The sequence below is a fragment of the Poromitra crassiceps genome (genome assembly GCF_964638095.1).
Source record: "Poromitra crassiceps genome assembly, contig: HAP1_SCAFFOLD_238, whole genome shotgun sequence".
NCBI classification, from domain to species: domain Eukaryota; kingdom Metazoa; phylum Chordata; class Actinopteri; order Beryciformes; family Melamphaidae; genus Poromitra; species Poromitra crassiceps.
The window spans coordinates 150,285-177,576 of NW_028152155.1; the positions used below are offsets into that span (position 1 = coordinate 150,285).

Below are 27,292 nucleotides of genomic sequence, written 5' to 3' on the forward strand. Positions count from 1 at the left end.
ACATACATACATACATACATACATACATACATACATAAATACATACATACTGTACCTACATACCTAGTACTACAATCTAAATTGTTGGCATGAAAGTGAGCCACTATGCTGCCTGCTCATCACTTAGTATTTGGGTGGGAAAAGATTTAAAGTTTAAATGACAATGAAATAAGTGCTAATTAGTGGATTCCATGTGTGCTGAATTGAGGAGTGGTTCCTAACAGATCATAATAAAGGTCTGAAGTGATGTTCATCACCATGTATGTTACCTTGTTGCTGAGCAAGTGCAGCTTTAAACTGCCAGATTTTTGAATGGAGTTTGGTGCGATGCAAGAGAGAACAGCTTATATTGGGGGGGCGGGTCAAGTCTCCTGCTGTAGTGAATCCTATTTGTTGATGGTGGTTTCCCCCCTCACTAGGAGCCAGAAGAAGGAGGCTGACCTGGCTAATGCATTGGTCCAGTGGAGGAATATAGAGGCGGCCGAGGTTGCTGACCTCCAGGGCCAGTGGAAAATGTATGATAAACCATACATTTGGTGGCTAACTTTCCTACCTCACAATAAGTCTGTCTTAATATTTCTGTCAAGTCAAATCAAATCAACTTTATTTATCCACCTCCGCTGTAAAATAATTCTGGGAGCAATATCCGGTGTAGAACATGAGCAGCTGTGTGTTTACGTTAAAAAATTACGATACCAGCACCTACCGGACCGGTCCCCTTACACTGATACCGATACCAATAGAGAACTCGATTCGATACCTTTTTCGGCGCCAAACTACCAACTCTCTGTCACATGTGACACACTCGACTTCACCACCACAGACCTTATGAGTTGTAGCTGCTGTGGGAGTGGGCCAATCACACGTTGCATTACATCTAAGAAGACTTGTGGTGATTGGCTGTGAGCAAAACCAAATAAAGAGTTTTTTTTTCTAGATCCGTGTACAAAATGATTGAATGCAGGTATTTGACTGAAGAAGTTTTGATACTACTTGCTACTGTGAAATTATATATATATATATATATATATATATATATATATATATATATATTAATTAAATGATGGATTCCCAGATTTCCCAGCCCTAGACGCAATCTATTGGCAGTTGGCCAACAGCATTATTATTACTAACCATATGCACATTAGTGTTCATGACTTGGAGTCAAAGAGGCCATTTACACCTGGCGTTAACATGCGTTTTCTGCAATCTGATTGCAGAAATGGTTGTCCTCTCAATCTGCATAAAGATGCTGTATCCAGATTGAGAGGACACATTGCATTTACACTTGAGTTCAATGTGTACACAATGCATCCCTGACCACCTCCGGAGGTGGTTTGGCCGATCAGATTGGAATCCTTCTTCAATGCGTTTTGGGGGTGTTTACACCTGGCATTTCAAGTCATAAAACACAATCTGATTGCAATCTGATCACAGAAAACGCATGTTAACGCCAGGTGTAAATGGCCTCAAAGATTCACATGATAAATCCCTGTGTGTGGTGTCCTTTCTCCAGGGCCCAAGGTGGTGTCCAAAGATATCACAGTGGAGTCTATTGAGGAGGTGACTAAGATCCTGAGAAGATCCCCGGTGATCTGGGACAACATCCACGCCAACGATTATGACCAGAAGAGGCTCTTCCTGGGTCCGTACAAGGGCCGCACCACCGAGCTCATCCCTAGGTTGAAGGGAGTCCTCACCAACCCCAACTGCGAGTTTGAGTCCAACTTTGTTCCCATCCACACCCTGGCCACCTGGTACAAGTCCAACATGAACGGGGTGCGCAAGGATGTGGTCATGAGTAAGTATGATGGGAACGTTTACAAACCCATATTATAATTAATATGTGTGTGTGTATATATATATATAATATAATATATATATATGTGTGTGTGTGTGTGTGTGTGTATATATATATATATATATATATATATATATATATATATATATATATATATATATATATATATATATATATAAATAAATAGTGGTTTGTTCAAACAGTATGAGGTTGTGCCACACATCATCTGGTATAGTAATAGGACTGTATATTAATGCTGTCATTTTTTCTCTCTCTCCTCCTCCTCTGTCCTCTTCCCAGCGGATGGTGAGGACAGCACAGTGTCCATCCAGATTGGGATACATAAGTTGGAGAACGAGGGCAGCGATGAGGAACTGGAGACAGACCTGCTGTACAGTCCTCAGCTCGCCCTTAAACTGGCCCTCACAGAGTGGCTCGTGGAGTTTGGCGTGCCTCACCAATACAACAGTAAGAGTAGCCCCCATTGTTACCTCCCATACGGCCTGTGTTGTGTCTGTGTGTTGTGCAGTGAGTGTCACAGCTCCATGCTTATGGCTTTTCTGGCATCTTGAAAACAGGCTCATAATATTTCATGGATCGTCTTAAAATGCTATTTTTTACGTTAGGTGAGGGAACACCGTGCCATGAGGCTCTGCTCTTGTCTTCCAGGTCGACAGGTGCCTCACAGCGGTGCCCAAAACTCAACCATAGACGTGTTGTCCCTGAGTGCCCCCCCTCTCTGCTCCCCTACGACAGTCACCACTGTGTTCCAGCAGCCCGTCATGTCTCCAGCCCTGCCCTCCCTCTGCCCCGACCCAGACGCACACCCCATGGCCAAAAGAGGGCAGCTGTCAGGATCGGTGTCAGACATGTGGATCTATTCGCGGGTAGTTGAGGGGCAAGACACTCTCCAAGAGTAGGGGAGTTGTGGAACTTGATAGCTTGATAGCTGGAGCTGCACTGTTCGAGGTTTTGGGAACGGTCGCAGAGATTGCAGAAGTTGCTGGTTGCAGAAGTTGCAGGTTGCAGACGTTGCAGAGATTGGTATGATCCTTGATGTGAATTTATGAATCACTCGCGAGAGCCTGCCGGAACAGGCCCTTATAGATGTGAATATGACATCACCTGTGTTATGACATCACCAGCGAAAGGCATGAAAGAAGCTTATGAATCATGACATCATCAGTGATCGATGACATCATAGTAGGAATGACGACTGTGAATATGACATCACCTGTGTTATGACATCACCAGCGAAAGGCATGAAAGAAGCTTATGAATCATGACATCATCAGTGATCGATGACATCATAGTAGGAATGATGACGCGAACTCCCCCCCAGAATATGCCCTTAGCAGCTGGAGGCGGCCGAGAGGCAGAGCTAGAAGCAACGGCCGCAGTAGCGAGGGGGGGGGTAGCAGGTCTGGAAACCTCCGGGACGACAGTGCCCTCGGAAGCTGGGGCAGGAGGAGCGGAAGTCTGCAGAATGACACCCTCAGGGGGGTTTAGTCCGTCGAGACGATCTAGCCGTTTTACCAGGAGGGCGTACCGATCCTCGGCCTTGGAAGCCTGAACTTTCTGGGTGTCAAGCAGGTCTGACATCATGGTAACCACGGCTTGTAAGATCTCCTCGATGACAAGACCCTTCGTTGAGTCGCCTGGTAGGCCACCTGGAGCGGGCGGCGGGGGAACTGGCGTCTGACGAGGAACCCCCCAAGAGGTCGAGGCGGAAACGCCGGGGGGGAAAGCAAACGAGGGGGGCAACAGCCATTCACTCCGGCGCTGCTTCGACTGGTCGCCTAGTGGGTCCTCCTTGATCGCTAAACGGCTAAATTTGCCCGCTAAATCCACTTTGGAGTGATTCATACTGTCAGGATCGGTGTCAGACATGTGGATCTATTCGCGGGTAGTTGAGGGGCAAGACACTCTCCAAGAGTAGGGGAGTTGTGGAACTTGATAGCTTGATAGCTGGAGCTGCACTGTTCGAGGTTTTGGGAACGGTCGCAGAGATTGCAGAAGTTGCTGGTTGCAGAAGTTGCAGGTTGCAGACGTTGCAGAGATTGGTATGATCCTTGATGTGAATTTATGAATCACTCGCGAGAGCCTGCCGGAACAGGCCCTTATAGATGTGAATATGACATCACCTGTGTTATGACATCACCAGCGAAAGGCATGAAAGAAGCTTATGAATCATGACATCATCAGTGATCGATGACATCATAGTAGGAATGACGACTGTGAATATGACATCACCTGTGTTATGACATCACCAGCGAAAGGCATGAAAGAAGCTTATGAATCATGACATCATCAGTGATCGATGACATCATAGTAGGAATGACGACGTCAAGGTAGGAATGATGACGTCATCCTAACAGTACCCTCCCCTCAACGGACGTCACCTGGCGTCCAATGAGGCCATCAAGGATGGCATCTGGGAGACAAAAAATCCGTAGGTTCTGGTGGAGGTGCTCTTCCGCAGGTGGTTAAACGCAGGTGGTTAGGCCCCAAAGGGGGTGTAAGAGAGTGAGGTGCTCTTCAGCAGGTGGTTAGATGCAGGTGGTCAGACCCCAAAGGGGGTGTAGGACAGTGGAGGTGCTCCTCCCTAATACAGGATATCGAAGCCATAGATGGACCGATACGTAGCCAGAACTTCCACCGGGTCCGGTGGATCCTCTGGGGCCGGCCATCCCCCGGGGCACGATCCAAACACGGGAGGCTGGAGACCATCAAAAGGGTCAAATGCCGCCGTCACCGAAGGCAGAGCCGCAGGGGGATCTGACACAGCGAGGCCTGCCCTCCCGACCTGTAGTTTGGGGGGGTCACCCACCGTCTCCTCCTTTAAACGCCTCTTATTTCTTCTTGCTCTTGACCGAGGGCTGGCGACACTACGGGAGCCTCCCAGCATGAGGCTGGAACCTACGTGTTGGTCAGGGACAGGAATTGGCTGCTGCTGGGGTACGGGTTCAGACTCGGCGAGGGGAAGGTCCACAGGTTGTGCCTCAGGTACGGGTTCAGACTCGGCGAGGGGCAGGTCCATAGGTTGTGCCTCAGGGCCAGCAGACTCGGAGGCCCCCTGCGGGGGGACGGAGCCGATCTGCAGGCAGCGATTGAACTTCCCCATGAGACGATCGACAGTCCTCTCCAACTCCCTAACCCTCTTGGAGACACACTGCCACTCCTGGGTCCTGCAGGGAACGCTACCCAACCGTACAGATTTCTTGGCTGGACACGTAGAGTCTTGATCCACTGAGAGTACCACGGGCCGGCGAGCGGTGGGACCACTTACTGGACGCCGGGGGCAGGCGGAGAGGTAATGCCCGGCTCGACCACAGTACAGGCAGCTCCGGGTGTCCAAACGGCGCTGCCTCTCCTCTGGTGTGATGCGAACCCTGCCGGTCAGATCACGGTACAGATGGCTGCTGGGACTCAAATGTGGCTGCCCCTGCTCTGGGATGACGCGAACTCCCCCCCAGAATATGCCCTTAGCAGCTGGAGGCGGCCGAGAGGCAGAGCTAGAAGCAACGGCCGCAGTAGCGAGGGGGGGGGTAGCAGGTCTGGAAACCTCCGGGACGACAGTGCCCTCGGAAGCTGGGGCAGGAGGAGCGGAAGTCTGCAGAATGACACCCTCAGGGGGGTTTAGTCCGTCGAGACGATCTAGCCGTTTTACCAGGAGGGCGTACCGATCCTCGGCCTTGGAAGCCTGAACTTTCTGGGTGTCAAGCAGGTCTGACATCATGGTAACCACGGCTTGTAAGATCTCCTCGATGACAAGACCCTTCGTTGAGTCGCCTGGTAGGCCACCTGGAGCGGGCGGCGGGGGAACTGGCGTCTGACGAGGAACCCCCCAAGAGGTCGAGGCGGAAACGCCGGGGGGGAAAGCAAACGAGGGGGGCAACAGCCATTCACTCCGGCGCTGCTTCGACTGGTCGCCTAGTGGGTCCTCCTTGATCGCTAAACGGCTAAATTTGCCCGCTAAATCCACTTTGGAGTGATTCATACTGTCAGGATCGGTGTCAGACATGTGGATCTATTCGCGGGTAGTTGAGGGGCAAGACACTCTCCAAGAGTAGGGGAGTTGTGGAACTTGATAGCTTGATAGCTGGAGCTGCACTGTTCGAGGTTTTGGGAACGGTCGCAGAGATTGCAGAAGTTGCTGGTTGCAGAAGTTGCAGGTTGCAGACGTTGCAGAGATTGGTATGATCCTTGATGTGAATTTATGAATCACTCGCGAGAGCCTGCCGGAACAGGCCCTTATAGATGTGAATATGACATCACCTGTGTTATGACATCACCAGCGAAAGGCATGAAAGAAGCTTATGAATCATGACATCATCAGTGATCGATGACATCATAGTAGGAATGACGACTGTGAATATGACATCACCTGTGTTATGACATCACCAGCGAAAGGCATGAAAGAAGCTTATGAATCATGACATCATCAGTGATCGATGACATCATAGTAGGAATGACGACGTCAAGGTAGGAATGATGACGTCATCCTAACAGCAGCAGCAGGAGGAGGAGGAGGAGGTGAGCTTTACACACCCCATTAGAGCTGCCACCATTCATTGATTAGTCGATCGACAGAAAATTAATCGACAACTATTTTGATAATCGTTTTGAGTACAATTTTAACACGTTCACTGCCAATGGCGAGTTGACTCGTCAAAAAAATCCAACGGTTGACTGCCATTGACGAGTCAAGTCGTCAAAAAAAAAAAAAAAAAAAAATTGACGGTGGGACGTGGATCAACGCCCCCCACGTCTCCTATAAAAATATGGGAGCCACCGAACGTGTACAACCCATTCCACCGACCCACTAAGGGGCGACAGTGCTCTCCAGACTAGAAAAAGCAGAGCCAAAACTGCAGGGGAACGCGCGAGGAAACCATTCTCATACTGTAAAATGGATTGGCGGAAACGCTTTCGCTTTCACGCTGAGAGCTGGCGGTGGGGGATTGCAAATTTGCATAATAGATTATGGGTGCAACACACTTTGAAACACCGGCAGAAAGCCCACAATCGCACGCAGCTTCATTCCAGCTGAGCTCAACCGAAAACCCAGAAACGAACGAGCCTCATTCTCATACTGTAGGCGAAAACGCTTTCACGCTGGTGCACAACGGTGGCGCACAACGGTGGGGGGTTCCAAAAATAGACTCGGTGCAAAACACACTTTGAAACACGCAGCATAAAGCCTAGAATCGCACAAAGCTTCATCAAAGCTCTCAACCGAAAACCCAAGAAACGAGCAAGCCCCATCCAGACTCGCCAGGGAGGGAGGCTGCTCACTGCTCAGACAGGCAGCAGAAACTCGCTTGTGACAAACGCTGCTGAAAGCCACCAGAGACACGCCCACGGAGGGAGGAGTTTGAAGGAGAGGGGGTGCGGGTGCTGATATGGAGGAAATTACTGTTCAGAACTATATTGTTTAGATGTCTTATGTGTTACTGATGCCAAAAATAAATGGTTAAAGTGACTGTTTGATTGAATTTCACAAAACTGCGATTATCTCAGCTTTCTGTCTCAGACGCTGAAACCATGCTGTACTCAACGGCTAATATCTACATAACTACTAACTCTACAAACTAACTCTTTTAGACAGAGAAAGCACACATTCTATTAGTACTTTTTAGATATTTTGTGTTCACAAAGTCCAAGCAGAAAATAATCCTCGGCTCTTGTAAGATGAGCCAGAATCCTCAAAAAAAACCTTTGGCAGAAGCTACCTACAGTAAAAAAAAAATGGCTGGCAGTGAATGTGTTAAGAGAAAAGGTCTAAATTCTCTGATTCCAGGTTCTTAACTCATTCTCTGCCAGGGTCATTTCGGTCTGTGTGCTCCCAGTGCCAGGATTTTGAGCATATTTCCTGATCTTCCAGGACCCACAGAATATTCTGTGCTAGGAATAAAATTACACAACATATCTCACAATAAAGCAGAGACTCTCTTCTTACCCCTTGTAAAAAACTGAAACTCTACCATGTTTCCTTGTTTAGTTACAAGCAGTGGAAGTTAGCTTGTTTTCACTAAAAATGCCCTCCTCGGAAGAGAAATAGGAGAAAAAGAGGTTTTTAGTGAAGGACACCGTTTCAAGCAGAATTCTCTTTTGAGCCTTTTATTTTTTGCCTCAGTGACACATCAGACATATACAGTATTTGTTTTCCCAAATAAAAAAATAAAAAATAAGAGAATGTATTTGAGGGAGCTGTGTCGGTCCATCCCGCCCAGTGAGCGGCTACAGAGAGAAGGCTCTTTCACACACAGATCGCGCAAAAATTGCCGTTTAGGAGTCCCGCAAAGCTCGCACCCTCGCCACAGAAATTGCTTTCACACAGCGCCAAGCAGCACGGCCACTTTCCCGTGCTGTGGTGTACTTTCAGGTGAAATCCCCTGCTCCCGGATTGAAAGGCGAGCGGAGGGATTTCCAGCTCCTCCTAGCCCAAATAAATATTTTCATAGGTTAGTGTAGCCTAGGCTACTGTATGATGAACGAATTAATTCAACAACAATACTTCCCTCCCTTCTCCTAGTCCGCTGAGCTGGGAGAGGATAGGTGCACTCGCATGGTGGGCGGACTCGCCAAAACGGGCTCCGCCGCCGCACTCGCAAGGTGGGCGGGCAGATCGATATGGTGTCCTACTAAAATTGAAACGATACACGACCGCCCGCATATCAAACAGCTGCAGTCTGCATAACGTTCGTCGGGGGAATAGTATGGGCTATAAATGCACATGACTAATAACGTTAGTAGTTTTTGTAAGGGAATGCACAGAGCTGATTTCGAGAGGGAATAACCTGGTCTGAGTCAGACCAACTCGCCACAGACAGCTATAGCCCTCTGAAGCTTATTATTATATCCGTTAATTGTAGCCTACCTACTAATGTCAACATCGTTTGAGCATAAAGCCTAACCGCACGGAGCATTCCTCCTGGCGTCCCTGCAGTCATGATTGTATAGGCTACTTTTTTTACTTTCACTCCTGCACTTTTCTTGATCACATGAGGTGATTTCCCCTGTAATTTTTTTATGAATGAGCTGACCATTCCCACCTTTTCCGGCTCGCTGCGACGACCTTTCAAGTGGAGGCGGGTTGCCAGGTAACCCGGCACTGTTACTACCTCCCGTCGCGGGACAAAAGGCGTAAAACAATTGTCCACCAAAGCGCATTCACGACTTTCACATCGGAGGCGCGAATCCTATTTTCCGTGCATTTTTCGGCTTTCAAGGCCGGTGTGAAAGAGCCTAGAGAGAGAGAGAGAGAGAGAGAGTCTGGCCCCTGGGGTTTCTTGACAAATGAGGCTTGGCCGCAGCCTCCTTGCTACAGTATTGTCAGTAAAATGGAAGAACCTCAGAATAAGTTGGAACCTATTTCGAGACATGGTCTTTCCGAAATAGGTGGTGTAGGACTACACACAGGACTGGGACTAGGACTGGACTGCGCCTCCATCGACTCAGAGTCTGAAAACACAAAATATCAAAGTATGATAAATATGTGCACAAAATCAAATAAATAATTTACTTTTACAGTTGCCATGTGGATTTTTAGCTTAGCTTGATAAAAGCATAAACAAATGGAACCAATGAACCCTTATGTGGTCACACTCACACACTCTCTCTCTCTCTCTCTCACACACACACACACACACACACACACAGGAATAACGAGTGCTGTAACGTTACCTGCTGTCACGTTACCTCTCATAACTAACGTTACTTAGCACAGAAGATCACACAATAGCTACGTTAGTGCTGTAAACTTTGAAATGTTTATGTGACACAGACGGCTGTGTGTGATCATTTCATCTCAAACGCGATACAAAAAATAGGCTATTTCTTACCATCGTCATCGCTCTCTCGAAGTGGCACCCATTCCCTCCTCCTCCGATTCATCTGTGTCAGACGGATCAGAACGCTGTGAAGGGGAGCCTTCGTCGCCCTGACGCTCCGTCGTGGAGCAACAACAAAATAAACACCGGCGTCTTCCTCGCCATCGTCGCCATCCGAGAACTCTGGGTCGGACTCTGTTTCGACCACAGGCTCCATCTGGACCCTGGGCAGGGGCACGGGACGACGAAGCCCCATGGTCTCTTCGATTGTCCGCTGGCGTGGACCGCGGTGCGTGCTGGAACTGGGCCCAGGGGAATCCAAGTGTGGGCCTTGAGGACGCCCAGCAGTGCTGCGGCTGCGGCCACGCCGGCGACCGCCTCTCTTCATCTAGCTACTGCTAAATAGATTACTGCTAAATGGGTGACTATACTATAAATACTAAACTAGCGGGTTCCTTTTATCAGTTTGACTTGAAACAATGTCACAGGCTGGGAAAGTGTCTGATGTAATGTAAACAACCAAAATATGAAAGTACGTCCGAGTACGTCCTTGGCACAGAACGCCATTGTTAAAAGTACGTCCGGGTACGTCCTTGGCAGAGAATGAGTTAAATGTGAATATTTTCTGATTTCTTTACTCCTGTATGACAGTAAACTGATATTATCTTTGAGTTGTGGACAAAACAAGACATTTGAGGATGTCATCTTGGACTTTGGGAAACACTGATCGTCATTTGCTACCATTTTCTGACATTTTATAGACCAAACAACTAATCGATTAATCGGGAAAATAATCGTCAGATTAATCGATTATGAAAATAATCGTTAGTTGCAGCCCTACACCCCATAGAGAGTCACTGCACTGTGCTCACCAAGAGGCAACTTCTGCTTACTCAGACAGGTGTGACATTGTTCACTCTGTCCCTGTGTGATATTACACTTGAGAAAACATATGGCTACAAATAATGTCTGTTCTTTATTGGGTAGTATGTAATTAATAATAGGAAATAAATAAAAGAGACTTTCTCCCCCCAATTTCTGGATCCCCTCCCCACCCCACATGCGCTGTGGGTCTCGACAAAATCTTTTCTGTGTGCATCTGTGGAAAAGGTTATGAGAATTATTTTTGACATTGTTCCCGTCTGTTGTGGAGGTGGAGAAGAAAGATTCCGATGAGGAACCCATGGAGATGGTGGTGGAGAAGCTGGACGAGACAGAAGCCGAGGCTGACGCAGAGGGCAAACACGTTGTCATCCTGGCCGACAAGATGGCTGAGGACCTCAAGCCCATGGATACAGACAAGGAGAGCCTGGCAGAGTTCAAGTCTCCTGAGGAGTGCATCCAGGAAGACTGTGGAAGTGATATCGCTCCCATGCAAACAGATGAGCTGCTCAAACAGCCTCAAACAGCATACTTAGTGACTTCATCCTCTTCGTGCATGATAGCACAGAACGCCAATGCTTCCTTTCTCCTGCCCAATGCTGCACTTGGGCCCCAGGTCCAACCCATCGATACAGCATAGTATCGTGATATTTTGTGCTGCAATATATTGTATCGCACGAATGCCAAGTATTGCAATATTTTATCATTTAAATTATCAGGTGCATGCAACATTTATGACGTGTTGGTCAGTCTGTCTGCATGGCAATTTTGTTGCAATAACAATGATTGAAGTGAGATGAACAGACTGGAAACTTTATCTTAGATAAAAGAGATGTTGACACAAGGTTTTCCTTTCGTGACATAATTTGCAGTCGACAAAAGATAATAAATCACAATATATCACAATATTGCAGTACTCAGTATCGTGATAATATCGTGTTGTTGGACACCTGGTGATTCCCCACCCATGTGTGCATCCACTGCAGTTGAATACAAAAACGCCTTTCTGCTAGAAAGTCCCACGATGGCTTGTTTTTTTAGTTTCCTCAGGATCTGTTTGTTCCTGGGCCCGATGAGAAGCCCCTGTTCACAGCAGAGCCCCTCACGCTGGAGGACCTGGGTCTGCTGGCGGAGCTCTTCTACCTGCCCTACGAGCACGGACCCAAGGCCGTGCACATGTTGAAGGAGTTCAACTGGCTGAGGGCCAACAGCAGCATCGTCAGTGTCAACTGTGAGGGCGAGGAGCCAGAGAAGGTGGGTTTGAGCCTCATCCCTCCCTGAGAGAACTGTTACATTATTTTAGAACACGGCTCTCTTGAATACTCGATTCTGATTGGTCAATCAGACAATCAACAAGATTCACCGGTCATTATTTCTCAACAAACGACCGCTGCTCTGCCACACCTGGATTAATCAGTTGATAAGAGCTTTTTGTCAGCAAACACTACTAATTAGGCCAACCAGTTGCAGCTGTGGTGTCTTGTGTGCCAATTACGAATGAAACCGCTTTGTCGTTGAAAACGCTATTAAAAAATCTATTTGAATAATTATTTTTGTCAGAAATAATGACCTTCAGGTGAATATTAAGCCCTCCGCTGCGCGTCGGGCTCAATCATCACCTGTCGGTCATTATTTCCCCCGTAATCACCGCCTCAATATACATTATCCCTTACATATATATTTTTTTAATATTTTATTTTGCAATTTTCAAAACGTGAAGAACAAAAGGCTCAGACACAGAAAGAAAGAAAAACAAACATATAATTCACATTCCAATACTACAGCTTGGCACTACCAGCCGCGTAAGGTGCCTATGTGCCTGCAAGATCCGTGGGATCCCACGTAAAGGGTCCATGAGAGGTCAGTTAGGCGAGTCACGTATCGCTATTAACCTCGACCAAATAGGCCAGAAACGGGTCCCAGATAACCAAGAACTTCCCAAGCGAATTGCTAGAACTGTTCCATTATTGACAAGGAACTTATTCAGGCCTGGGGATGGTGCTAGGCACTACAATATACTGCCCATTGGGTGGTGTGCTTGTGGCGGGAGATGAAACATAACGAGCTTCATGTTGTAGTAACTGTGTATTGGGTAAATAGATTAGCCCAGCCATTAAGCCCAGCCACGTAAGAATGCCACGGCCCACTTTGAAATGTGAAAATCTTCCGGGGCCCACCCAACCCTTTTAATCACAACTCTGATCAACACACGAGACTTCAGATGAACTATATCCCGATATTTTTTTATTCTGTTAACAGAGCATGTGAACGTGCTTTTGAGGCTCACCTGGTAGCACGTGTACCACGGAGGTTCGGTCTTTCGCGCGACCGACGCGCGTTCGAATCCGACCCGAGGTCCTTTGCCGCATGTCATCCCCTCTCTCTCTCCCTACCTTTTATGTCTGCCCACTGTCCTATCTAATAAAGGCAAAAAGGCAAAAAAAAAAAATCTAAAAAAACGAGCATGACATGTGAACTTGAAATTAATAATCCATCCACATAAAACATTTGACAAAATACCCAAAAGCCAGATTGCCAACATTTTCTCCTCGCTTACTCATCAGAACACATTTGTTGAGAAAACTGTACAGGGGAAAAAAAAATCAGTCCACAAGCTATGAATGCTGTGAAAAATGCTACCTTATCTGTAAACAGGAGACTCATTGGAACCCATTTTCATTCGGATATCTTGGAGGTGAGAGGTCAAGGGACCCCTTTGAAATAGTTTTTCCCTCACCAAGATTTAGCCTACATTTGCAGCGTTATTTATCCCTCTTCCCGACAAGCTAGCAGGACATGGTCGGTGCCAATGGATGTCTTCTAGTTTCATAGGATCCAGGATGGCTTTCCAGGCAGTACCTCCACGGGCCACACTTTGGGAATCACCGGATTAGACCGTTGTCCCTCTGTCGCCCGTTATTTACATGTACTCGTATTCCAACTGTTTTTTTCCACAACTTTTCCCCTCATTTCCAATCACTGTTTTGTGCCGCAGGTGGCAGAGTGGCAATCTAGGGCCGAGCAGTTTGAGGAGATCTGCTGCTCCGTCATCCACATGTTCACAAGTCTGACCAACTCGCCCAACCGGAGCATCCTGTACGACCTGTACACGTACATCTGGGGCATCAAGAGCATCATTTCTCTGGTCAAGTCTTTTGTCCAGTGGCTTGGTATGTATGAGCAGGAACACAGGGCCCTTACCCCCCCCTACACATGAGAACACAGGGCCCTTATTTACCCCCTACACATTAGAAGTATAGCAATAGTGTGATTGGATCTGGGAATACTGACCATAGTCAGTCTCAGAGACAGTCACACACAACATCACCATATCGCTATTTCTTGTTATTATTATGGATATTTATGATATTCAAAATATCTAAAGAACACGGCTCCCCTCCGGATGAAGTCACATTCTGCGCAGCGATTTAGCTTTGAGTGATAAGTCTTAACTCCCAAATGTTTCTCTCTGACAGCTTCTCTCTAACTTGTCATTTGTTTCTATCAGTAGGCTCATACAGTAGAGATGGCTCAGACCAGCCCCGATGCACCTACTCAGGAGAACTCACACCTGGCTTTTGACATTTGACCGTGACACATGATCGTCATTCTTCTCACAGATAGCTTTAACTCTATTCACCTTATGTTCAGGCGCGGGGGGCGGGCCAAATTCTTCCGGGTCGTGTTAACACTTCCAAAAGAACGTCAGAAGAAGAGAGTTGTGTTTGTAGCGGACAGTGCAGGGGGTAAAACAAAGAACGTAGCCTACTACCTTGAGCTCGGTCCACAGCAAGCAAGCGGAGTATCCACTGTTAACCAGGTCAGATAACGTTATCGTCGACAATGACGAGCACTTTCTTGTAAAACATACCTGGACTCCAACAAAGAAAGCTTCAGATAGTTTTCTCTCCTCCGAGCGCAGCTCGAGCCACTAACGTCAATAAGACCCGCAGACGTTAACGTAATTCCCTGGAATGCGAGAATTAACGAGCCAGTTACATGGCTTTGCTTTCTTAGACATTGCCGTTTGCTTTTATTTTGTATATTACATACAATTGGCTAAATTATTAGTTAATTCAGAGTTAGATGATATTGGAGCAGCCGTCATTTTTCTTTTTCTCTTTCTTTGCCGGAAGTCATCACACGACCACACAACCGGTCACACAATGGGCGTGGCTACATAAGGTGAATAGTTATGGTCAGTGTGCTAAGCCTAGCACAGATGTTTGGTTGGACCAAGCAAGACCAAGAGTTGTAAGTCTGCTGCCTAACGGTGACTGCATCGAGAAGACTAAGCAGGCTTGGTAGATCATTCATTTGGAAGTATCCACTGAGAAGCAATTAATTGTTAGTCCCTTATTTCACTTGGGAATGCTGAGGGAAGCCAGTTCTGAGTTCCTCCCCCCTGTGGGTGCATCTTGTGTGCTGTGCTGTGCCAGCTCTCATCAGAGGAAGTGTCTTAAGGCATTAGGGTCAGGTTGATACTTGAAAGCAACAGTGCTAGGTGTCATACCCGCGCGCGCTGCATTTGTCTGGTCACATGACAGGGCGTCCCCGTCACCACTGTTACACAGCCATTCCACCTTTGTAGCTGTAGAGAATTTGTGACAAGCAGCTGCTGTAACTTTGCTAGCAGCAGCACTACTATACGTAGTCACAATGAACCCAAGTGTTTTAGATATCCTCCTACCCAGGCTGGGTCCCCTGCAGCGTAACAACCCATCTCTGGGCTGTCCTGGTCGTGGCTTTGCATGAGAAGATGAGAGAGGCCTCCTGATACAAGGGGTGATCATCATACTAACCTCTCATTCTGTCTTCCTGGTTGGATGACGCATGCTCCCTGGTCATGTGACGAGGCAGACACCATGCTCCCTGGTCATGTGACGAGGCAGACACCATGACAATGTGACTTCACACGAGTGGGTGAGATGAGTGGGGTGATGGCAGCTGAAGCTTACAGCTTTAGACTTTGAGTTGTGTGCTTTTGGCTTCCGATATCCACCATCCTGCTCAATATTGATGCTCTTCAACTGAAGCAACTTGCACTTACTGAAACATCAAGGCACACCCATTATGTCCTTATATGGTGTTAAAATGGCGCCCTCTCTTTGGTCATTGTCCCTCTGCATGAATGAGCTAGATTCTTGCAAGACCATCATAACATAATTATGAAGCTTTTTTGTCCTGACACTTTTTCATTGACATATTAGTAAACTAAAGCATAGGGTAAAAAGTCATTTGTTTTTAAGTGATTATTTTAAACATACTGTAACGCGGGGAGATGGACTTGGGGAATTGGGGAGGAGTGGGAAGGACGTTACTGTGTTCGGAGGTTCTGTTTGGAGGGAGGTGTGTCCGTATGGGTATTGGCCGGATAGGAACGGGGTTGGAAATACGGGGAAGAGTTAGAGTGGGACTCGAGGATGTTGTGACCGGTCTGACAGTAGAGCATGTCACTACGTTAGCTGCTGAACTGGAAGTGAGCTGATAGAAGCGGGTCTGACGCTAACGACAGCTACCGGCCAGCTGTCACGTTCGCCCGGCACACCTCCAACTCCGGGGTTAGACTGTACGCTGCGGCAGGTATTAAATACGCTCGGCTGAGCTAAAGTGAATGTCTGTCTCCTGCCTACTTTCTGCTAGCTTGTTAGCCACACCGCAATGCTACATTGGTGCCAGAAGTGTGGATTTTTTTACACACGTCGCCTGTGGCTAACAGAAAGCAGATAAGGAGGAGGGAGTGTTAAAGAATAACGAACATTTAAGAAGAAAGAAAGAAAAGAGAGGAAGAAAAAGAAAGTATCAGTAAATTGGAGGAGAAAGAACGAGGCGTGATTTTTTTTTCTCTTCCCTGGCCACGCAACCAGTGGCTGAGAGAGGGTGAAAGAGGAAGAAGGAAAGAAAAAATAATAAAATAAAATAAAAATAAAAACGAAGATAATAAATATAAGCAAAGAGAAGAAGAGGAGATAGAAGAGGAGAGAAGAAAGCATGGCGGGATATGGAGTACCGTCATCTGTTCAACCAGAACCCAGAGTGAAGCTGCTGGATGCATCACGGCCGGCTGGCCTGGAGCGGGGTGAAGAGGAGGAATGGACGGAGGAGCTACGTGCAGAGGGGTGGAGTGTGGAGGTAGGGGAGCGGAGAGGAGCTTCTCGAGCGAATGATAACGGGGATGCAGAGAATGGACATGAGGGGGGTATGTTTGGACATTCGGGGGGGGTGAGATATGGTGCGGGGGGGAGGCCTGGCGGCTTTAATATTCACAGCACACCCGTGCAGCCTGTGTTTTATAGCCCGGTTGTTAGCCGAGCTGGGGGCCCTGAGACTGTCAATATGAGCTACACCGTTCCTCCGCCTAACCAGCCTGCCTGTTCCCACAACGGGCAGACAGACAACACTACGATGTTGACTAGTGCATTCACCAGTGCGCTGGCGGGGGCTCTGGCCGGGATAATTCCGGCCACCGCCGCAGCGCCCTATCGGGGGGGGGACACAGTGAGAGTGGGTCGTTATGATGGTGGTCCGGGGTGGGAGACATACTGGACACAATTCCGGCTCATAGCCAGGGCTAACCGGTGGAGCGAGGCTGAGAGCGCGGTTCAGTTGGCTGCAGCCCTGGAGGGGGAGGGGAGACGGGTCCTGTTGGATCTCTCTGAGACGGAGTTGGCCAACCCCCAGGCAATAGCGAAGGCAATAGAGCGACAGTTTGGGGAGCCTACATCCAAATCTGCTGCCCGCCAACAGTTCAACGAGAGGAGACGCGGGGATGGAGAGAGGCTGGGCGTGTATGCAGCTGATCTACGCCACCTGGCCCGTAAGGCATTCCCAGAGTTCAGCGAGGAACACCGTTTCATCCTAGCCAAAGAGGCTTTTATCAGTGGACTGACCCCTGACAGACTGCGGGAGCAGGTTCGCCTCAGCAACCCTCTCTCGTGGGATAGCGCATTGGAGCGCGCACAGGAAGTGGAGCAGGTACTCACTGAAGGACGGGTTAGGAGACCCCAGCAGTTGCCCCCACCTAGACCCCCTGCACAGGCACGGTTCCCTAAAAGCCTCAGGACGGACGGAGAATCACAGTTTTTCCCTGCTAGACCCCCTGCACAGGCACGGTTCCCTCAAGCCCTCAGGACGGACGGAGAATCACTGTTTCCCCCAGCTAGACCCTCTGCACAGGCACAGTTCCCTCAAAACCCCAGAACGGACGGAGAATCGCAGCGTGGCTGGACAGAGGCACAGGACCGTGTCTGTTATAGATGTGGTGAGAAGGGGCACATCCAATACAGCTGCCCCTTAGCCATGGACTCCAGACTCCAGCGGGAGCACCCGCCGGGAAACGAGAGGGGGGCGGAGTAGGAAGAGGTTACTCCGCCCCGGACCTGACACATTCTCTGCCGTCGCCGGGCCTTAACAACTGTCTGGCTGAAGAGTGCACAGGGGCCCCTCAAGGGCCTGAAGTAGCAAGGGTGAAGGCTTCAATCAACGGGAGGCATGTTATGGCCTTAGTGGACTCCGGGTCTTCGGGAACATTCATTCGCACAGATCTTTTAGGGGAGGAGCTGCAAGTGAATCCTAATGTCCGCCCCTTCCTCACAGCGACGGGGGACAGGGCTCTCACACTGGGTCAGCATGCAGTGGTGGTGCAGGTAGGGGAACAGAGTTTTCCATGTCGCATGTGGGTGGCCGATATCCGTGAACAGTGCATTCTGGGGTTTGATTTCATGAAGGTTAATGGGGGGGTGGTAGATTGGCCACGGGGGACAGTGACATTTAAAGGCGGCACACCACTGCCTATGTTGTGGGGGGGGGCCCGGGACGCAGAAACGGGGGATGACGGGGATTTAAGAGAGTCAGCCTCAATGGGGGCGTGTCCGGGGGAAGCACAGACAGAGCACGTAGCGGATATAAAGGAAAGGCCGTTGCAGCCGGTGGGGGAGCACGATGCTCTGATGAGGGACCAAACACATGAGGGGGGGCTCAATATGTCCCCTCCAGAAGAGGAGACCCCTGCAGAGCCCTCATGGGAGGCCCTACCCCAGCGGAGGCACCGACCGATTGGAGTTCCTGCGGCTGAGACAGTGGCCGTGTGCGGAGCGGTGGTTTCCCCCACTCCCGACCCCCGGGAGGAAGCCGTAAAGACAATGTGGGAACAGAACAGAGAGGGACTCTCGGAGATGGAGCAGCGGCAGTTGCACGATGTGCTCTGGGAGTATCGGTCCGTTTTCTCCACCTCCCCCACAGACTTGGGCCGGACGCAATTGATTGAGCACGACATAGACACGGACAAGGCTCACCCCATCAGACAGCGGCCGCGACGTATCCCGCTGAAAAGACAGGCAGCAGCACAAAAGTGTTTGGAGGAAATGCGGGCGGCTGGAGTGATTGAGCCCTCAAACAGCGCATGGGTCTCACCGGTAGTCATGGTGCCAAAGAAAGATGTGGATGATTTGCGTTTCTGTGTGGATTTCCGGCCAGTGAATGACGTGACCGTCAAAGACTCCTACCCCCCACCCCGAGTCGACGATGCACTGGATGGAATCAGGGGCTCCGCTTGGTTCTCGTCGTTGGACCTAAAGAGCGGATACTGGCAGGTGCCACTGTCAGCTGCTGCCCGGCCCAAGACAGCTTTCACCACAGGCTCGGGATTATGGCAATTCACAGTGATGCCTTTCGGGCTGTGCAACGCGCCAGCGACCTTTGAAAGACTTATGGACAGAGTTTTGGCTGAGGTGCCCGCACAGAACAGAGAGATCTACCTTGATGATGTCCTGATACACGGACCGGACTTCCACACCGCTCTGGGGGCGCTTCGCCTGGCCTTCTCCAAGATACAGCAGGCGGGGTTAAAATTGAACCCGGGGAAATGCAAGTTCCTGCGCAGAGAGCTCATCTTCCTCGGCCACAAGCTGAGCGGGGAGGGAGTGAGTACAGTGGAGAAGAAGACTTCTGCGGTTCGGGACTGGCCAATGCCAACAAGTGTATCAGAGGTTAAGTCGTTTGTGGGTCTGGCGGCCTACTACAGACGATTTATTCCGGGGTTCTCGACGGTGGCGGCGCCCCTAAATTTCCTGACCAAGGATCATGTACGCTTCACTTGGGGCCCCGAGCAACAGCAGGCATTCGACGCACTCAAGGCCGCTCTGTGTCAATCCCCAGTGCTGACGACTCCGGATCCTGATGGAGAGTATCTGTTGGATACAGATGCGAGCAGAGATGCCCTGGGAGCGGTGCTCGCCCAGGTCACCCCTGAGGGGGAACGAGTGATCGCTTATTACAGCAGGGCATTCAATAAGGCAGAGAGGAACTACTGTGTGACCCGGAGAGAGCTGCTGGCAGTGGTGGACGCAGTGAAGCATTTCAAGTACTACTTGTGTGGGATCCACTTCACGGTTCGGACAGACCACGCATCGCTCAAGTGGCTCATGTCCTTCAAGGAGCCGGAGGGACAAGTGGCGAGGTGGATAGAGAAGCTGCAGGAGTACAACTTCTCTATTGAGCACAGAAGAGGAACCGTCCATACCAACGCAGATGGGCTCTCGAGACGGCCGTGCGGGACCGACTGCTCTCACTGCAATCGTGCGGATGCAAGGGAGGGGAGAGCAGAACTCTGTATGGCTCTGCGGCTCGACGACCCGATACACTGGGCCGGGGAACAGGACGCTGATCCGGAACTGAGGGTGGTGCTGGGGTGGTTGGCGGAGAATCGGAGACCAGAGTGGCCCGACATTGCAGCCGCAGGTCCTTCATTACGGGGGCTGTGGTCACAATGGGAGGGGTTGGCGCTGAAGGATGGTGTGCTCTGCAGGCGGTGGAAGGAGCCGAGTTCGGGCCGGGAGAAATGGCAGGTGGTGGTGCCTAAGGGCCGGCAGGAAGAAGTGCTGCAGTTCAGTCACGGCCGTCCGGGGGTGGGACACTTCGGGGAGAACAAAACGCTCAATAAGGTCAGAGAGACATTCTATTGGAGCACTTGCAGGAGGGATGTGCAGGCATACTGCCAGAAATGTGACCCCTGTGTGGCCCGCAAAGGTCCCACGGGACGAAGCAGAGCTCCATTACAGCAGTATCAGGTGGGGGCCCCTATGGACAGAGTGGCCGTGGATGTGCTCGGGCCTTTCCCTCGCACCCCGCGGGGTAGCCGGTTCGTTGTAGTGGCAATGGACTATTTCACAAAATGGCCCGAAGCCTATGCTGTTCCTGATCAGGAGGCAGCTACAGTATGTGAAGTGCTGATTGAAGGGATGTTCAGCCGGTTCGGGGTCCCCACTGAGCTACACTCGGATCAAGGGAGGAATTTTGAGGCGAAACTGTTTGCAGAGATGTGCAGACAGTTGTCCATACACAAGACCCGTACGACACCACTCCACCCTCAGAGCGACGGGTTGGTGGAAAGGTTCAATCGCACCCTGGGGGTACAGCTGGCCCTGGTGGTGTCTAAAGATCAGAAAGACTGGGACTTACAGCTGCCGCTGGTCCTTCTGGCATGTCGCTCGGTAACCCAGGAGACTACAGGATGTACCCCCGCCCTGCTGATGCTGGGGAGAGAACTCAGAACGCCGCCAGCGTTGGCATATGGACAGCCGCCGGACGCGCCTCAGGTGCCCGCAGGCGTGGAGTATGCGTCTCAGCTGAAGGGGAGATTGGAAGTGGCGCACGAGTTTGCTAGGAAGCAAGCGGAGATGGCTGGAGTGCGGCAGAAGAGAGGATATGACCTGCACACTAAGGGAACGCATTTCCGGGCAGGGGACTTAGTGTGGGTATATGGGCCGAAGAGGACGAAGGGGAAATCACCCAAGTTGCAAAGCCACTGGGTCGGGCCGTGCTGTGTGTTGGAACGGATGGGGGAGGTGACCTACAGGACGAAGATGGCTCCGCGGGGGCGGGTGGTGGTGCTGCACCGCGATCGTCTGGCACCGTACCGAGGGACGGGCCAGGCTGCTGATGGGAGGCCAAACAGGACGCCGCCACAATCACCGGGGGAGGGGGGTCAACTGGCGCCTCAACAGTCCCCGGGGGGTCTGCAAGCGGCCCCGGAGCCGTTGCAAGTGGACAGTCCGAGTACGGGTCTGGGAGCGGGGACGGGGGAAGTGGACACTGGGGGGGAGGGAACTTCAAGGAGGGCCAGGCCCAGGAGAAGGAGGAGGCCTCCCCCGCGTTTAGGGGACTATGAGGTGGATCTCCTCGGGGGCGAGGAGTATTAAAAGGGGGGGGCTGTGTAACGCGGGGAGATGGACTTGGGGAATTGGGGAGGAGTGGGAAGGACGTTACTGTGTTCGGAGGTTCTGTTTGGAGGGAGGTGTGTCCGTATGGGTATTGGCCGGATAGGAACGGGGTTGGAAATACGGGGAAGAGTTAGAGTGGGACTCCAGGATGTTGTGACCGGTCTGACAGTAGAGCATGTCACTACGTTAGCTGCTGAACTGGAAGTGAGCTGATAGAAGCGGGTCTGACGCTAACGACAGCTACCGGCCAGCTGTCACGTTCGCCCGGCACACCTCCAACTCCGGGGTTAGACTGTACGCTGCGGCAGGTATTAAATACGCTCGGCTGAGCTAAAGTGAATGTCTGTCTCCTGCCTACTTTCTGCTAGCTTGTTAGCCACACCGCAATGCTACAATACGAAAAAGTATTACAAAAAAATGCATTAAGCCTAAATTAGATTAGATTTCCCCTGAGTTGCACACGTAAGCTTTAGTTGCTTAAATCCATCCACACAAAAAGAGAGGTTACAGCCAATGTTTTTGGCGCCGCATTTTCTAACGGACTTTTCTATTTGGATTTCTTTCAGCGGCTGCCCAAAAGGAGATGCTGCTTTTCCGTAGCACACACAACAGCGCAAGCTAGCATGACATCTCATTTCTTTGCAGGAAAGCACAGCACACACACACAAACCCCCCTCCCCCCCCAACCCTTTGCACGCGCAAGCACGCGCATCGCACCGCGCCAGCGAGAACGCAAGCGTGTTCACAAGTGGAAAACTCTATGAACAAACAAACACACTAATTGTACCAGCACTAAAAATTAATATCTCCAACTTTGGAGAGTAGCAAGACTCATTAGTGGCGATCGATCGATCGATCGATCGATCCGCTATGAGGGAATGATCTCTGATAAGTCTTATTCCATTGACCTCTTTGGCTTTGTTCCTGGAGTTCTCTCTGTCTTCTCTGCGCACGCATCATGACTTTTCTCAACAGGGGGGTCCTGCCACCTGCGCAGCGAAATCTATTGTGATGCTTTAACAAAAGGGAAAGGAGCATCTCCTTCAGCCAGGAAAAGCCTTACTCAGACCAAAGCGCTACCCTCATTTTCATTCATTTGATTTGACAAAGAAATGTGGATTGCCTGTTGTCCTCTGTTCTTTTAGCAAAAGTCAGAAAGGTGTTGTGTGATGTTTGCTGCTGTGGTCCACTGTCAGATCAACAAGGGACATGGGTCATTTTATGTTACATCTGTATATGATGATTTTTTTTTTTTTTTTTTTTTTTACAATATTTCTCAGTCCAGAGCGACCGTTTTCCCCAGTTTCCCCTTGGTCTGATAGTAGCTCAACTGCAGCAAATAGGCTGTGAGGCAGTCAGCCAAGGCCAGCACAACACCTGCTCACCTGGAAACTGAACCGCTCTGTTTTGATTCCCCACAGCGATTGTTACCAATAGATGGGGCAAATGATCTTTTCTACCAACCTCCACCCTCAACGCCAACCTCCAAAATCTATTCCATAAGGCCATACTTCCCCAGAGATCAGGTGAGATATGCGGGTGTTTGTGTGTGTGTGTGTGTGGGGGGGGGGGTTCCTTTGTTTTTGAGTATCACAAAGCAGAAATGCTTAGAAGCACTGCATGATTTACATGTATGATTGCTGAAAGTATGTCGTCAGATGTATGTGCTGAATAAAGAGAGCTTTAGCTAGCTTCTTGATGTAGCATTTTCTGGGCTTGGCTAATCTGACGTTAGATGCACTGTTGGAGGCCATAATGGGTTCAATTATTATATATACGTTGTGTCTGTCTTTTTGCAGACATCTGTCTATAAAATCTGCAAAGAGATGTACTCTGAAGGAATCGAAGAACTTCCTTTCCCTGAGCAGGATCCTGACCTCATAGGAGACCGGTAAGATATGCAGTTATATTCTAGACTAGTAAATGTTCTAGGGCTGCAACAACTAATCGATTAAATCGATTAAAATCGATTATTAAATTCGTTGGCAACGAATTTGATTATCGATTCGTTGCCCTTTTGGCAATTTTTTTTTTTTTTTTTCCATATTTCATTTGAGTTAAATTCAGATTATTGAAACTGGATTAGCCTGACCAGTTCTACTTGTTTAACAAGCTGAAGCATATGCTCTGCCTGTAATTCAAGAGAAGTCTGCCTTTTAATTTCATATTTAATTTTAGTTCAATTCAGATGATTGAAACTGGATTAGCATGGCCCCAGTTTAATTAAAAGTTATGACCAGTTTAACTAAAAATCATATAATAATAATAATTCATTTATTTTATATAGCGCTTTTCCAGACCCAAAGACGCTTAACAGAGAACAAGAGACAAGCAACAGGGAACAAAACAGGCAACAGATACAAGTAACAGGCAACAGTTACAGGGAACAGATACAGATGACAGTGGCGGTTCAGGGCAAGGTAGTATGGAGAAGCAGAGGGGAGGAAGATAACAGGAGGGAGGAAGAGGGGGGAGGATGGGGGGGGGAGGGTGATGGTTTGGAGCTATGGTTTGGAGGAGGTGGTCAGGGGTAGGGGAGGTTGTAGGCTTGGGAGAACAGGTAGGTTTATATATTATTATATAGCCTGCCTGTGATTCCTTTTTATTTCATATTAGTTAAATTCAGACTATTGAAACTGGATTAGCATGACCAGGTTAACTTGTTTTATTATTATTATTATTATTATTATTAACTTGTTTAAAAACATATAGGCATGTAATTCAAGATAAGTCTGCATTTTATTTCATATTTCGTACAGTTCAAATAAGACTTTCTGAGCATGACCAGTTTGACTTGTTTAAATTTAAAAACATATAGGCCTGTAATTCAAGTCTGCCTTATTTCAATTGGTTTTTAGCCCTAGTTGCACTTCTGTTGCACTTTTTTGTTCATTTGAAGTTTATAACAGTGCATGAAGGCATTGTGTATTAAATTAATGCGCTATTTTTTGTGCAATTAATTTGAGTGGTTCAAAAAAAATCCGAAATTTGGGTCGCGACTTCATGACAAGGAAAATAGTGGGTCCTGAGGCTACACCAGTTGAGAACCACTGCGTTAAAGCACTTTATTTAAGAAGATATGAAGATATCTTTTGCACTTACACCATACATTTGTATGTATTTTGTATTCGTTCATGCCCTGTCAAAGCTATTTGATGTAGCAAAGCCCGGTGAGTTTTTGTTTAACAAAAAAAAAGTTGTTTTTCAATAAACGGATGGAAACAATATCAGTGCATTTTTTAATCCGATTAATCGATTAATCGACAACTAACCCTACCGATTAATCGATTATCAAAATAATCGTTAGTTGCAGCCCTAAAATGTTCACAGCAGTGTTGTTGTCACGTCACTATATCTCAAGGCCAAATCGAGTCTTGAGTCCCCAGTGCTCAAGTCCTGATCACCAAAAAAGAGACAGTCGAGTTTGAGTCAAATTATTAGGGCCTATTACAAAACAATAGCAAAAACAACTAGAGGGCACTCGGTAGGGTACATACCTCCACCAACTCTGTGGCGGAGGTATTTACAGTATATATAAAAAAAGGCTCTATCAACACATCCGAGTCACCAACTCCCGAGTTCAAATGCATGAATGCTCGACCCCAAGTCCGAGTCATCAGTGCTCACTGCTCAAGTACAAGTCGAGTCAAATCAGTCCCGAGTCCGAGTCCTGGACTCGAGCACTACAACACTGGTCCACAGTAGCTGCTCACCAGAGCCTCGCCTGCAGCTTTTCTCTGCAGTGCAAATCAATATGGCTGACTAAATGTTCACTATGTGTCGACAGGTTAGTAGGAGGTTTCCTGACTTTGAGTCCAAACTACGGCTTTGTGCTCGAAGACGAGGAAGGGATCTGCGGTTACGCTCTCGGTACCGTGGACGTCCGGCCCTTCCTCAAGAAGTGCAAGTTGAACTGGATCCCCTTCATGCAAGAGAAATACCTCAAACCGGACTGTGAGAAGGACCTCTCAGACGCTGAGGTAGACTCCAAATGCACCTCTCTTACCTCATCGTCTTCATACTCTTGAATTCACGCCATTATTCAGTTGGACATGACGATCTCTTGTCTTATCTGTCCTCCTTGTAGAAGATGATGCTGAGTTTCCACGAAGAGGACGATTGTCTTCCAGAGTCGTTCCTCTCCAACTTCCCCTCTCTCATCAAGGTCGACATCCACGCCCAGGTCACTGACCCCAGTGTGGCTAAAAGCATGATGGGCTGTCTGCTGTCTTCCATCAAGGCCAACGGTAATGAGCACTACTGCTGCTGCTTTTTACCATTGTTGAATGAATGAATGAATGAAAGTTTTATTTACGTGTCAGGACAAATTACATGACCCATCCCACATGGGATTATCAGACACATCAACATAAAGTAATTACCATATCGATTCCGGTGCATAAACAATACAAAACCATACAAACACACACACAGCACACGCGGCATGAACAGCAAAACACCGATTTAACTACAATGTGTAGTAAGTAAAATATATGAATTATCTATCATATGTCATCTTTTTCCTCCTATCCCACGCATGAGAAATGTATTCGGAAAAAGCAAAGATGTTGTCAAAGAGAAATTCAAGTATGGCACCTTCTTCAAAATCTAACAAGTTTAGCTCAGGGGAGTGAACTTTTTTAAATAGTATCTCTCGTAAGTCATGATACAATGGGCAATACAAAATAAAATGAAATTCATTCTCCACTTCCTTCAACTCACAATATTCACAAATCCTATCCTCCTCCGCCGTCCCTCTGTATCTGCCTGTTTCAATATGTAAAGGCAATGTACCATTGTTGCTACTACTTATTACTACAACTACAGGAAGCGTGTGTGAGCAAGACGAAGAGAGAGATCAACCGGAATCAATTAGATAGATATGTTTTATTACATATTTTTCTTTTTGAAAATGGCCACTGAGTCAGTAACTGGAATTGATGCCAGTGTTAAAATCCCTCTGCCCACCCTCTTTTGCTGACTGGCGTTTGTTTCCGTCAGTTTTTTTTGTCTTTCACTTCCAGGGTCGCACGGCGCGTTCTGCGAGGTGCGTCAAAGCGATAAGAGGATGTTGGACTTCTACAGTAAGCTGGGCTGCTTTGAGGTCGCCAAGATGGAGGGCTTTCCCAAAGATGTCATCCTTATGGGACGCAGCCTATGAGGAAGTGTGCACTGATAACAACAACCCGCTCCAAACAGACCCGAGAGAGAGAGAGAGAGAGAGAGCAAGCAGCAGTCAGCAGTCGACGTCGAGGCTGATGAACATGTTTGCTACCGTCATGAGACAAACGTCCACGATGATTTTATACTACGTTAGCATCTGGGCTAGCCCCGAGAGAACCTGTTTTTAAGATTGTGTACAGAAGCACAGCAGTTGCACAGTTTCCCCCAGTGCTGTTGGATTCAGAGAATCCAAAAGCTTTAAAGGGCCAAGACGTGATCTGTAGTCTCGATAAGTGCGTTGATTTGAGCCGACATGGAAGAGTCGTCCTCCAGCATTGAGTTCTAGGCTCCTCTGGGCTTCTTCCCTCGTTATACCTCCAGGAGGCAGGAGG

At 48.7% G+C, this 27,292-nt stretch overlaps 1 protein-coding gene across 1 annotated transcript in view; it reads left to right on the plus strand.

The window, feature by feature from the left end:
- The window catches only part of LOC310770827 (protein O-GlcNAcase-like), a gene marked incomplete at both ends in the record, with an annotated part of 51,402 nt that extends 24,504 nt beyond the window's left edge, over positions 1-26,898 (plus strand). The window contains 12 exons of the mRNA XM_083663538.1: positions 420-502; positions 1,517-1,801; positions 2,102-2,269; positions 2,471-2,661; positions 10,790-11,035; positions 11,569-11,772; positions 13,514-13,692; positions 23,089-23,263; positions 23,537-23,628; positions 25,525-25,717; positions 25,825-25,984; positions 26,762-26,898. Of these exons, the coding sequence (XP_083519664.1) occupies positions 420-502; positions 1,517-1,801; positions 2,102-2,269; positions 2,471-2,661; positions 10,790-11,035; positions 11,569-11,772; positions 13,514-13,692; positions 23,089-23,263; positions 23,537-23,628; positions 25,525-25,717; positions 25,825-25,984; positions 26,762-26,898 (2,113 nt within the window). The remainder of the gene's footprint in view (positions 1-419; positions 503-1,516; positions 1,802-2,101; positions 2,270-2,470; positions 2,662-10,789; positions 11,036-11,568; positions 11,773-13,513; positions 13,693-23,088; positions 23,264-23,536; positions 23,629-25,524; positions 25,718-25,824; positions 25,985-26,761) is intronic.
- Positions 26,899-27,292: the final 394 nt, after the last annotated feature.